This window comes from Mytilus californianus, unplaced genomic scaffold, assembly GCF_021869535.1.
Source record: "Mytilus californianus isolate M0D057914Y unplaced genomic scaffold, xbMytCali1.0.p SCAF_7, whole genome shotgun sequence".
Lineage (NCBI taxonomy): Eukaryota > Metazoa > Mollusca > Bivalvia > Mytilida > Mytilidae > Mytilus > Mytilus californianus.
In genome coordinates, this window is record NW_026262723.1 from 99469133 (window position 1) to 99484122 (window position 14990).

The 14990-nt window shown below is 32.0% G+C and overlaps 1 protein-coding gene across 2 annotated transcripts; it reads left to right on the forward strand.

Moving 5' to 3' along the window:
* Window positions 1–182: 182 nt before the first annotated feature.
* Window positions 183–14573, forward strand: LOC127707413 (ATP-sensitive inward rectifier potassium channel 12-like). Of its 2 annotated transcripts, XM_052211905.1 has the most exons (3): window positions 186–275; window positions 720–836; window positions 13264–14573. In XM_052211905.1, the coding sequence occupies exon 3, from the start codon at window positions 13302–13304 to the stop codon at window positions 14490–14492; it is 1191 nt and encodes a 396-aa protein (XP_052067865.1). In that variant the 5' UTR covers window positions 186–275; window positions 720–836; window positions 13264–13301; the 3' UTR covers window positions 14493–14573. The 2 variants fall into 2 exon arrangements, with proteins under 2 accessions (XP_052067864.1, XP_052067865.1); XM_052211904.1 differs by lacking the exon at window positions 720–836 and having other exon boundaries at window positions 183–275.
* The last annotated feature ends 417 nt before the right edge of the window (window positions 14574–14990 follow it).

The following is a 14990-nucleotide window of genomic DNA, read 5'->3' on the forward strand; positions in this document are numbered from 1 at the left end:
GCTAACGAGGTCAATAAGTCGTTGCTGAACTTGACAAAAGAACAAGGTACCTGTATATGTTATTTTTGATATTTGTTTCTTTACAACTGAAAACGAGTAGCGGAAAGAATAGAACAAATATGTGGTATTATAAAGTATTGGCGTACAAAATGAAATTTAATACACTATTTACATCTGTGGAGATATTTAAATAGTACAAAAGTTTATAGCCGTCACATGTCCCCATTCAAGCTGATTTAAACTCGTTGTTGACACTGAAATATCTGTGATTGCAGGTAAGGAAATGATTTTTAATGTGTATTTTATATTTTTACTCAAATAACACAATATAAAGTCACTTGAAACATAATTTCTCGAAAGTATTGACTGTAAACGGTTCTGTTTCATGAAGTTTACACTATTCTCAAACATCATCATTGTTTCAACCTTCATTACGCAGGGACATCCTTCCTCGCTTATCCTCGAAACAAATCTCAATACATTTTGGAAGCACACTAACAAAACACATCTAAAATCTAAGAACATCTTTGTTTGTAATATTGAGGGAGTTCCAGCAAGTTTTAAGTTATAAATTATTTGATAAACACAGCCATTGTCAATATTTAGTATAATATAATTTACATTAGCATATATTGATATGGACCATTGGTATTAAAATAAGCGATCATATTTAGGTAACCGTCCAAGTGAAAATATTGGCTTTGTTGTTTTGTTATTAGGCACGGTAAAAAAGAAGATAAATAGTTTTTGACAAAATAACACTAAGAAAACTTTACGATAAAGGGGAAATAAGCAAATTGGAATACAGAGGATGATATCAGAACACAATAAGACAGGTATATATGAACCATAATGGAATAAAAAAAAAGGAACGTAAGTTTGTGATCTTCTACACAGAAGCTAAGAGAAAATGCATGGGTTCCTCAGAAGTATAAGTTTGTACAAAATAAAGAGATGTGGTATGATTTCCAAACAGGTATGCCATACAATGCACCACCACATCAAGGCTGCTTTGCCGGTTGATACAAACACAAAACACTTTGCTTTCCAAATATTTTAAGTTTATTTATGATTCTAGAAATGGGAGTATTTTCAACACTAATAATAATTTCTAAAATAAATTATTTTCGAAATGTGATATGCAAATAACCACTATATTCATATAACAATAAGATGTGGTATAATTGCCAATGAGACAACTCTACACCAGAGACCAAATGACAGAAGTTAACAACTATAAGTCACCGTACGGCCTTCAACAATGAGCAAAACCCATATCGCATAGTCAGCTATAAAAGGCCCCGAAATGACAAATGTAAAACAATTCAAACGAGAAAACTTACGGCCTGATTTATGTAAAAAGCAATGAACGAAATACAAATATGATATATAGCAACAAACGACAACCACTGAATTACAGGCTCCTGACTTGGGCAGGCACATACAGAATGTGGCGGGGTTAAATATGTTAGCGGGCTCCCAACCCTCTCCTAATCTGGGACAGTGGTGTAACAGTACAACATATGAACAAACTATAAAAACCAAATGAAAAGGGCTTAACTCATCTGATCGATACAAAGCAGAAAAACAAGTAACAAAAACACAGATCGGACGTGGCAGGGTATTTATACATCCCTACAACAAAAAAGGACACTAAGTGCAGATCTGAGAGTACTCGCAGTTACTGACAGCTAGTTCAAAGCCAATAACAACTAATAAAAAAAAATCAAATCAGTATACACATCCAACATCCAATGGATTTAGCGTAAAGACGTCATTTACAGTCAGAGAAATACATGATCTTGTGAAATGCCAAAATACAGGTATCGACAGAATGTAGAATCGTGAATGTGCATATGTATATGTATATAACAATAATATTAGTTTGGTTTCAATTAACTGATTAAGAAATCAATATTTATACCAATAAAAACAATATTTAAAGATTTAATTAGAGTGTTAAATTGGTAACCTTTACCTTAATTTGATTTCACCCGTTTACACCAATTTTAACAATAGGACAAAAGAGAACCTTTAAAAAACTGTCGACACTCTTTCCTATTTATTTTCGATGGACGGCAATATTTGTTTTCCTTTTTTTCTGAAATTTTATAACCGCTCGGTCTTGGACTATTTTTAGGTCCCCTGTAATAACATGGCTTTAGATGTCATATTTAAACTACGATGTTTTATAGTCTTATTTTGAAAAGGGATTATTTTTCTACACTGGCGTCTGTTGTCATCGACGTATATATATAAAATGATAAATTTAATTTCTTCTTGGTTTTTTATACGCATACGAAATAATACTTGGCTATATGTTATCAAAATAGAGAGGTATATATATATACATTTTTGAACGGTATTTGTTATTCATCATATATACTATATAAGTTAATAAAATCATTACCTCTGTTATAGTGTTATCTTAAGAAATGCGTTTTATGATCCTCATTGTCAATACTAGGGTACAACCTGCGGTAACAAAAGGCTATAATGATACACGTACACTCATAACGTGGATAAAATATTGTCTAACACTCTGAAAATTATTTTGTAATTTACAAATAGGTACTACACCCAGTTTGATATTTTACAGTTGATGTCTACCATTGTTCTTGTTCTTAGATATAATGTAAAGATCATCACGTGTAAAATAAGTTTTGGTGTTCAATTCTTTTATTACGGTTGATACGTTTGTCTTGACACCTATGGTAACGTTGTTTTTTACTAACAATACTCATGATATAAAAAGAGAAAGTGTTAAGATATGGTCCCCTGTTCCATGATACTATCATTTAGACCGATGGGATAAGCTGTCTGTTCCATGATACTATCATTTAGACCGATGGGATAAGCTGTCTGTTCCATGATACTATCATTTAGACCGATGGGATAAGCTGTCTGTTCCATGATACTATCATTTAGACCGATGGGATAAGCTGTCTGTTCCATGATACTATCATTTAGACCGATGGGATAAGCTGTCTGTTCCATGATACTATCATTTAGACCGATGGGATAAGCTGTCTGTTCCATGATACTATGATTTAGACCGATGGGATAACTATCATTTAGACCGGATGGGATAAGCTGTCTGTTCCATGATACTATCATTTAGACCGATGGGATAACTATCATTTAGACCGATGGGATAACTATCATTTAGACCGACGGGATAACTATCATTTAGACCGATGGGATAACTATCATTTAGACCGATGGGATGACTATCATTTAGACCGATGGGATAACTATCATGTAGACCGATGGGATAACTATCATGTAGACCGATGGGATAACTTTCATTTAGACCGATGGGATAACTATCATTTATACCGTTTGGATAACTATCATTTAGACCGATGGGATAACTATCATTTAGACCGATGATGATCTGCTAGCTCTTACATTTTGATGAATGGTGATCTGCTAGCTCTTACATTTTGATGAATGGTGATCTGCTAGTCTTCGTATTTAATTACCTGGTTGCTCTAAATAATAGGGAAGCGGTATACATCTTTATATTGCAGATCATCCAATTGCAAAAAGAGGCGAAAAGTACCAAACGAAGAATCAAAACTCATAAGTCAAGAATAGTCTGACAAAATCATGGCAAAAAACGAGAAAAATTCAAACAGCAGTATACAATAGTACTACAAAACACTACATAAAAAAACTAAGGACTGAGCAACACGCACCCCACCTACAACAAGGGGTGATATCTGTTGTTGCAGAAGGGGTTAGCACATCTTGCTTCAATGTGACACGGTCGTGTTACTTCAGTAAAATATACGTTTATTTCACGAAAGAATTACACAACATACACATCTTGTATCTATCTGGCATTAGTGATATAAAATTTAAAATAGTCTTTTTTCTCATTGTTGAAGGCCGTACGGTGACCTATAGTTGTTAATTTCTGTGTCATTTGGTCTCTTGTCGAGAGTTGTCTCATTGGCAATCATACCACATCTTCTTATTTTTATATTTAGTCTGAGAATTTTTATTAACTCCCATGGTACTTCCATATTCACGCATTTTAATTATTTATTGCACCTGTGACAATTGACGATATCAATGCACTTGAGAGTTTTCCAATCTATTGGAAAAAGATTTTTACTGTATATTTCTTGAATGTAAGAGGTATATTGCATAAACATAGAAAATCTTACTTACTGTGTAAACTGGATATTATAACTTTATAGAACGAAAATGTTAACTTATTTACTGTAATTTTGTCAATAATTTAGTCTTTGAAAAAGATGTTTTCGAACTGTGACGACAAACATTTTATCACAGCTGAAATTCAAAACGGGACTCGATTATATTACTGCCGTAAATCGATTTTCCACGACGTCCATGCATTGTCATCCTTCATTGTCGTCTCATGTGTTCTTGCTTACATTGTGTACGTTTACGCAGCGTGTAATGGAATGTTGATGAATAAAAAGCAGGAGGGAATTTCTTTTAGATGAGTCAATAACTTTGAATAAACTTTGTGCAACTTTATTTAAGTAAAAATGTTTTTTTTTTTTTCATTTGGGCATTGTTACAGTACTGTCACTCAGGGCTGATTTGTTGTTGTTTGTGTAACGTCCAGGTGCAAATATTTAGCATATTCAGGACAAGAAAAATTAACATTCTAATATGAGGTTCATTTTTTCGCTCCAAAAGAACATGGGGTGCACGTGATTGACGTCATGACTAAAAGGTTGCAACGTTATTTCTAGTTTGAACAGTGTCAGATATCAAGAAAAATCTATGGATTTGAAATTGGAGATTTGATGACTTTAAGACAAATCTAAGAACATTTTTTGGCCGATATTATGTGCTTTCTATACAAATGTTCACCTATTGTGAACGAATTCATTTAGTAACATTTCAGAATATTTTTTCTAGGATTATTGTCGTAAACTTATATGTGTATTCTACTAACCGATGTATGTATTAACATTTCAATCATTAATTGATAAATTCATGGAATAATCCTATTCATTGTTGAAAATAAATGAACTCGTGTTTAAAACAATGGTTAACAGCAGTTTGTTATTTTCCTTAGCTTTGTGTGTAATCATATCGACTTGATTATCAATATTATAGAAAAGTACTATCATTAAAGTCTATAGGATTATTATTGTACTTATTACATGACATTATAATGAAACATAGATGATAATCAATAACGTCATTTACCTGATACAGGTACATGTAATAACTAATTACTATCAGACGGCTGGTTATATTTACTATATGGATATATCACATGGCTTTCAGAGAGGTAATTTTTTCTCTTTATTTTTTTTTTAGCGTATAGTTTGATTTTATGAAATTAATAATAATTTGTAAGATTGATTTTACATCAGGAATAAAAATAATCATTTAAATTAAGAATGTAGCAGATTCAACAAGCTTGTAAATGTGGATTTCTCATGAATTTCCACAGCTAGAATAATGTAGGATTTATCAGACAAATGATGAATTGTAATATATTGTTTCGTTTTGGATACAACAGATCTATATTATCTATCTGTTTTGGTCTGGTAGAGTTCCTTGAAGTATGTATCGAGTGCACTGGAAATGTACATCATACTGTGGTTCGATCAACCAGTTATCTTCAAAATGATTTTAAATATTACAGTGTGTATGAAAATTTTACAAAATTCTATAGAAAAGTGCAAAGCTAGAGATGATCGTCAACTAAAAACTTTTTTTCAATATAAAATCGTAAGTAGTATGAATAAAATGAATGAATTAATGAATAAATAAATAAAATAGAGAGGTGAACATTTTATTACAACGAATTAATCTTGGTTTTAAACATTAGCATTTACACAAGAAAGAAAAGAAATTGTTATGTCATGTGTGCTTTCCCAGAAACATACTAGTACTTTATGGGTGGCGTTTTCATTTGTGTATTCTTTAATATTTAAGCCATTATTATCTATTCTTCTCTTTACTAGCAATAAACCCCATTCAGTATAAAAATGAGGAGCTGGGTATGGTTGCCCATGAGACAACTATCCACCAGAGTTAAAATGAAATAATAGTAAGCAGCTACAGGCCACTGTACGGCCTTCAACAATGAGAAAACCCATACCGTATAGTCAGCTATAAAAGGCCCCGACATGAAAATGTGAAACAGTTCAATTGAGAAAACTAACGGCTAATTTATAACAAAAAATTACATTTAATAGATGAGATAACTAAGAATGTCTTACAGAAAAAATAATGCAATGTTTAAATTATTAGATGGATGTTAGAACAGTTTGATTCACGCAGGTACAAAACATTATGTAAATCGAATTCAGAATAAATCTTTATTGTAGAGCGACATCAAAGATTTCAACAACTAACGTCTTTTTCTTTTTTTCTCTTACTACTGTATCAACATCCAATAAATGAAGACATATCTTATCTTGTCATGGTAATTCCAACAAATATCTGCAAATTTATAACTTAATGTTAACTAAGTGTAAACGCGACTAATATACAGAAAATACTTGCTTGACATTCAGTCTCTGAAGACTAGTTATTACCAAGTTTATTTTTTCATCTCAGGTCGAATGCTTGTGAAAACGTTTTTCAACTTTACCATGAGTTATGTAGAAAAATTATTCATATGCTTAATAATGATATATTATGGAATATTGAACCCCTAATTCCATCAGGGACCAGTTATATATAGAGATAATTGATCACGACATATTAGTTCTGTTATAGTATGTTTGAATAATGTTTAATTTTTGATCTGAGATAATAAAGGGGACTGGCATATTAATTATGCAGGTTTGCTATGCTTTCTGTTGTAGTTAGCCTGAAAAGGGCTAACATCCAGTTTAAGGGGTGTAAACTTCCAAAAACATTTAAAAAGAATAGCCAAAACCATTCAAAATTAAAATAAGGAAAAGTGGCATGTTTGATAATCACTACGAAGTCAACTCTGCCTTTGGAAATTACAAAACTTAGTTCTATTCAATTTCAAATTCATAAAATTAGAAATGTAGGGTACCATCACGTGATTGACGGTTTTTTGCTATTACAAGAAAATTGTTGAACCTTTGCTTTCATAACTATGTGGGGAAAAACCTTGCCTAAACAGTCAAAATGTTAAGTAATGAAAATACCAAAAGAAAGACTGTTTACATATATAGCAATCCTCACATGCAGTACGATTGTTTTGGAGACAACTTGAACGGTTACGAATTCAACAGTTAAAAGGGATAATTATTAGAAATGTTCAACTTTTTTCAACAAAAGAATCCGAAAATAAACTTATCGGTAGATTTTTTTCTGTTTCAAAAAATTCGACAAGTTTGTTTATATACTCAATGTCATCTCTTGTTTTTGAGTTGGGTACTCCTTACGCCTTTCGCGACATATGGCCATTGTCAAGCTCTTCATGTCTTTCTCAAATAGCGTTTCTTCTATATTAAGCAATTTACAACGGACTAGTTTCATAGGTAAGCCGTAATGTCGGCCGACGCTTTTCTCTCTACTGCCAGACGGATAACTTGACTCTATACTTTTCGAGAATCAAACTCATTTGGCATGGCTGTTGAATGTTGATAAGTTTTGATCCATCGCACTCTATTAGAAATTGTTGCCCCCGATTTGTTACTGACAATCGAAATACCGCGTTTGTGCGTTCTATTAACTATTCAGTTTTATTTAGGAAACAGAATACTATTCAATCTTCAATATTCCCAGTTAAGAAGGTAATCAGGTCATGTTTGGGGATTTTTGTCAGAAGTTCGGACTCCTTGGGTTTTTTCCTATGAAGCAGAGTAAAATATTTATCCCAATATCACCCAGTTTTCTTTTCATAGAAGACTTCAATAGCTCATAAAAGGGTCATTACCAAAATTTAAGCAGATTCTAGATTTTTTTTCTTACGATTTGAGACCCAAATAATGATAATGCTAACTATAAGGAAAAGTCGGAGTCAGCCTTTTCCCGCCATTTTAAAAAATTAAAATGTCTCACTGAAAAGGAGTTCCATAATCTCTCAATATTTTAGCTTATTTTGTTCTTTAACTAATGCTCTTCTGACTTATAGTATCAATTTTAAATTCTAGATTTTTTTTATTTCACCTAACTTCATCCTTAAGTTATGTGTATGTCTTTAAAAGGTTTACGGGATTTTTCATTATCACCTATCACCTCGTGTATATATTTTTTTTTTAAATTCAATTTGAAAAATATATAATTCAAAATTATAATTATATTCAAAATGAAAACCTTTCGACATATTTATTATGAATTATCTTTATCTTTACCTGTATACCGGTATTAACTGTAAAATGAATGCGCGCGAATGTTATAAAATATTGCGCGTAATCGTAAAAAAAATATCCCCAAATGCACGTAAATTCAAGGCGCCCATTCAACTAAATTTCCTTTCAAATTCTCATTTGCCGTCACGAACCTTTACCAAGACAAACACACGAATAATCGTCGTTCAAATATAATTGCGTTTTACTTTTAGGATAATTATATATATATATATATATATATATGAACTACTGAACAGCATTGTTTATCAAGTTACTTCCTATATAGCTTGTATAATTTATTACCCTAGAAATAGAACTAGCTTATTTCCATCGTCATGGAAAACATGCCATTTATAGGTATTCCTGTGATACAATTGATTTAAGTGAGGGACAAATTTATCTGAATAAGATGTTAAACACTCACAGAGCCACGAAGAGCCCCAAAGGTTGCAATTCTTGACGGAGACCATGTTTCAAAGAATATCAAAAATCAAAAATTAATTCGTACCAGAGAGATTATTGATTTTGATCAGATTTTTAATCATCCAGAAAATTAAGCTTAAAAGGACACTGGAAAATCATCAATGAGAAAGAAAATATTTTATTAAGGTGTTTGATCTCTCCACTTAAAGCGAAATTACCACCAGATAAGTTTCAATCAAGTTTAAGTTCTCTTACGACTATAAGATGAGATCTTAGATCGATTTTTTTTAATTGACATAATATACTGTACAATCTGAATATTTGCAATTGTGGAATTATTTATAGATAATATTCTAGGCATGTGTTCAAGCACATGGTAAGTACAGTTTTACTTGACAGAAAATGGCGAATGCTGTTAGAAGTGTCTGATTTGTTCTTAGTTCTCCCTGACGACACACTTGTAATGATTGATCTTAGGTTGGTCCACGTTGACTTGACTGGAGTTACACGTTTGATTGTGTCCTTCTTAAACCTGTATGCTATATAAAATAAGATGTGGTATGATTGCCAATGAGACAGCTATCTATTAAAGACCAAATGACAAATATGTCAACAATTACAAGTCATCGTACGGCCTTTTACAATGAGTAAAACAAATACCGTATAGTAAGGTGTAAAAGGCTATGGGATGACACAATTTTCGAACAATTTAAAACGTGTTCTATGTTGTTTATATATTTTTTTTATTATTAACCTTGGAAGAATTAACGATTTTAATGTAGAAAAGGGACGAAAGATACCGGAGGGACAGTCAAACCCACAGATCGAAAACAAACTGACAACGCCATGGCCAAAAATAAAAAGACAAACAGACAAATAATAGTACAGATGACACAACATAGAAAACTAAAGACTAAGCAACACGAACCCCACCAAAAACTGGGGGTGATCTCAGGTGCTCCGGAAGGGTAAGCAGATCCTGCTCCACATGTGGCATCCGTCGTGTTGCTTATGTTATTACAAATCCGGTAAATAGTCTTATTCGGTAGGTCACATTCGTGAAAAGTAGTTACTACACATATATAGATATAAGAAGATGTGGTATGAGTGCCAATGAGACAACTCTCCATCCAAGTCAAAATTTATAAAAGTAAACCATTATAGGTCAAAGTACGGTCTTCAACACGGAGCCTTGGCTCACACCGAACAGTAAGCTATAAAGGGCCCCAAAAATTACTAGTGTAAAACCATTCAAACGGGAAAACCAACGGTATAATCTATATAAAAAACGAGAAACGAGAAACACTCATGAACCACATCAACAAACGACAACTACTGAACATCAGATTCCTAACTTAGGACAGGTGCAAACAAATGTAGCGGGTTTAAACGTTTTAATGGTACCAAACCTTCGCCCTTTTTTCTGAAACAATAGTGTAACTACATGTTAACGCTATGTGCTTCAACATTGCATCATGTACGATATGTTTGCCGTTTCTGTAGTTGTTTTGTCCGCGTACTAGTAATTGTTTTGTCAGCTTCAAGGCATTAGGCAAGATCAACATGACAACACTTTTTTATTTCAAGGGCAGTTAAAAGAAAGTCTCCTTCTCACAAAAAAAAGCAAAATTTTAGCGGGAACATTTGTTTTAAATCTTTCAAATGTGAGAAATTTGAAAAGAACGGTAATATTCTTTTCATTAAATATAATAAATTCATAATCAAATATGCGTTATCCGTAAAATATTGTATTCTAGGAAATCCAAAAAGTATAGTAAAATAAGAGTTAAATTAAACCGTTTTTTTTTTAAATTGTCCACGTAATTTACAGGTTTTAAACCTTTGAAATATACAAACTAGAAGCCTAAAGGTGCATGTATTACTCACTTAGCCTCTATGCATGTATATATTATATTGTCTTTATATATGAGTACATGTAATTTGTTATTGTACAGTTAAAGGTCAGTCTGCATCATCCGGTTGTTACAAATTAACATGCTTGGAATGTGAAATGCCCATTTATTTTCTAAAAAAAATATTTTAGCGTACCATAATAAGCCGAGTTTGGTTCATGTGAAGTTCATGGAAATTTTAATAAGAGGTGAAGCAACGCGGTGATATATAGTGTGCCGTGCAATGCCTTGAACAGTTTATCAAATAAATATAAATATAAAGGTAGTTTTTATGACATTTCGACAAAATCTGACCACTGAATAAGACATGTAGCTAATCTTTAGAATGTTTGCAAGTGTAACTATTATAAATAAACAATCTCGTTTAATATGATACCAGCACAACTTTCAAACCATTCTACATTTTTGCTTCGCATTATTACTCTTATAAAACTGGGAACGCGTCAGGGAGGGGAGAAGAAATAAGATACGGATGGTTTGACAGTATAAGTATTCGAGACCAGGTCAATGAATATGTTATATATATGATCACATATTGTTGGATAAGCGCTGATAGTCAAAATTGATACATTTATTATTGCGCGTTTCCTAAGCTTTAATCTATATAACACGATTAGTTTTATTCACATTATTTCGTATGTACGATGTATATGGTGTTAACATCATATTACAGTCATTACGTCTAATATACGAAAAGTATAGTATATTCCCTAGTGCGTTTTACTCAATGCTGGCCGATTTTTAATTATTAGAGTTAACCATACTTTGTTAAACTATCACATTATACAATTTAGAAAGCATATTGGTCTAAAAAGTCTTGACTTTGAAAAACAGTACTACCAAACAAACCAACACTCAGGTATTATATACATGTAATCCTCGAAACGTTCTCTCACAGTGTACTTTATGTGATGATGATGTTGAGAGTATCAATTTTCTTGTACCTAACAGAAGTAATTTTGTTCATTTGAGAGAGTAAAAGTAACGATATCGTGTGTCTCTTTTCAAGGAGATCCGAATATAACGGCCTCCTTCGTCTAATGAATACTTTTTTAGTTTAAATATTTCATGTCGGAGTCTTTTCCCTGATCGCATTTTGCTTCATATTACAAATAAAACTCAAACACTCAAACTCAAATAAAATTATCCAAAAATAGAAATAATAAAAAAAATAAAAAATACACCCGAAAGAACCCCTAAAACTATCGTTTTCTCTATAAATCACAAAATAAACACAAAAACAAAGGCTGTCATTAATTTGTCATACCACGAAGCACCCCATACCTCTTTGGGAAGGATATAGCTAAACATTTAAGTTTCAGGCTAATTAATTTCTGAAATACGTATCGTGTGTGTTGATATTGGTATTATATATTACACTGAATATATCTTATTACTTCTGAGACTGCTTTTGATATGGATAAAATTTATATTTACCTAAAATATGAATTTGAATTATGAAAATAGTTTTTTTTAATAAATATAGATCACAAAAAGTAACCGGAGAAAATAGCCGACCAGTACAGTTCACCATATAATAATGTTATTAGTTTCAATTTTTTTCTGTTCATGTACTATTTGTTATAGCTCACTGTCGGTCACACATTCGAACCAACCAATAAACCAGGATCTGAGTCATATCAAAAAAGAAAAAAAAATCGTAAAACCTTCTTTGGAATTCGTGCTATATCTTGAATGTGTTGTCATACTTATCATTTAATGGTTATTCAATACCACTCACATATCCAGCTGTTCAATAACAAAAATGACAAAACGAGCATTTCTCTAATTCAAAGCTTCCACAAAGTATCACTATATTCTACACGTATTGTGTCTTCGCTTAAACCCAGACGCAGGAGTATCTTCACATCAAAACAAATTATAGACTTTTAAAGGGTTTTGAAATAGATGAATCTTAAATTGAATGTAAAACTTCAAAAGAACATTGTATTGGCAAAAAAAAAAAAAAAAAATCCTAGAAAATTGGAGTTATACCAAGTTCTTATCAAATAACTGTTACATTTTTTTTGGGAAAGATAAAGACTTGAAAAAAAGAATTACTTATATATATGAGCTGCGTCGGATAGAAATCGACCTTTTGCAATAGCACGTATACAAGTACATGTATAAAACTTTGATTGATTTTGAAACATTCAAATACGAAATAAAAGATGAATTAGGTCTGTTTTGTAGGTTTCTAAAATCAACTCAATTTTCAAGCAGTTACAGAATTTGCATAGAGATTGTTCAACCCGAAAAAGGTTAACAAACGTATTGATATTCATTTGCATAAGGTCGATTTCTATCCGACACAGCTCAATTATTTGAGTGAAGTGTAAATCAAAGTATAACAATTAATGATTCATTTGCTTTATAGATGTAAAATCTAAGAATGAACATGCACCGTTTAATATATAAGAAAAGCAAATTAGCAAATTAGAGCTTGGGAAGATTCCTGCTGAAAATTGTAAATAGTCCTCCAGATTACAAGTTTGGTTATTTTTTGTCGTTTCGGGTTGCTCCTTTATTCATTTTCATTTCAAATGATAAATAATTAATAACTGATAACAAAAATCCCTGACAAAAATCATCTACAAAGAAAAAAAATATAAAAGCAGTGTCAATAAATCTGATTTGGATTTTTGTTTCAGTTTATACCTTGCACTGGAAATAGGTATTACACCTAAAGATGATGAGCAGAATGCATCTACGAGATAGAGGGAAATTACAAAGGAAGCCGTCAGAAAGACTTGTGGACAAAAATTCCCGCACACATATTTCCGCTAAAGGCATTCGAGGTTGGCGAAAACAATATATGTTTGACTTTTTCACCACAATGGTAGATATAAGATGGCGTTGGAACATACTAATATTCGTTGGCGGATTTGTAGTCACATGGTTGATATTTGCCATTTTTTATTGGATAATAGGATTTTTCAATGGAGATTACGAAGACGACAACAGTGATCTTCACAAACCCTGCATTAAGAATTTACGTTCATTTTTATCAGCATATTTATTTTCAATAGAAACACAAAGTACTATTGGATATGGGTTTTATTATGTTACAGAGGAATGTTTGATGGCCTATACATGTGTTCTTCTGCAATCTATTCTTGGGGCAGCGCTACAAGCTGCATTGGCGGGACTGGTAGTTGCCAAAGTAAGGCGAGGAAGGAAAGATAATAACACAATTATTTTCAGTAGTAATGCATGCATTTTAGCTGATGGTGCACAATTAAAATTAGTGTTTAGAGTAGCAGATACTAGAAAAATTCATGCAATTAATGTCAATGTTAAAGGATATTTGTTTCGTAAAATAGTATCAGAAGAAGGAAAAAATATTCCTATCAAACAAGAAATTGTGAATTTTAATGTGGAAGGAGGTTGTAATGGTTTATACTTAGCGTGGCCCCAGCAAATTGTTCACATCATAGATGAAAAATCGCCATTTTGGAATCTTTCTAAAGAAGACTTACAACAAGAAAATTTTGAACTTATTATTGTATTTTTTGGTGAAGTAGCAACTGTTGGGAGACCTTTTGAAACAGATGTATCCTTTTTACCATGGGATATAAAATGGGGGTACAAATTTCAGGCTATGGAACATAAAATTGACAACGAAATCGACAGATTTTATGTAGACATTGGAAATTTTAATAAAGTTTTCCCAGTGCCTACCCCAACATGCAATGCAAAAGAGCTCAAACTTGCAATGTCGAGGAATAGTTTGAACTTGCCAGATTATATACGAGAAAATATGAAACAACCAAAATCTAGCCCTCTATTTAGTCGACAAAACAGTGTTGCTGATAAATATTTAGACGCCCCCATTTCAGGCTTCAATGAAACTGATCAGTTTTCTGCTCTACCACAATAAGTTTCAGTAGATAAACTTACAAACTGACATAATCTTTACACTTCGATATTTATAAATGTAAATACATTTTTCATTCTTTCATTCAGTCTTATGTTTTATATTCGTTTTAGGCATATCTTTCTCTCCTTGACATGAATTTATTACGTTTTTGAATTTTTATATGCATAACATACATATATGAAAATAAAGTTGAGAAAAGGTATTTCTTGTTTTTTCATTACATAAAAAATTAAGTTCTAACAGGTTTTATTGGGTTCTTTGTTTGTCAATATCTTATATAAGTCAATTGACAGTTTCTTTTTAATCTTGTTCATTCCCAGGGAAGAGTGTTTTCCTGTAACTGGCTCTTTATAGTTAGAGTGTGGTTTGTACCTGTGTTTCGTATGGCCGAGTAACGTTCATGAAACAAAACGAATTCAAAAAGAAATTTACGGTAATGAAAAATTGTTTCGATAAAGTTGTTTTAAAGGCATTCGGCAAGTCACAAAGACTCCATGG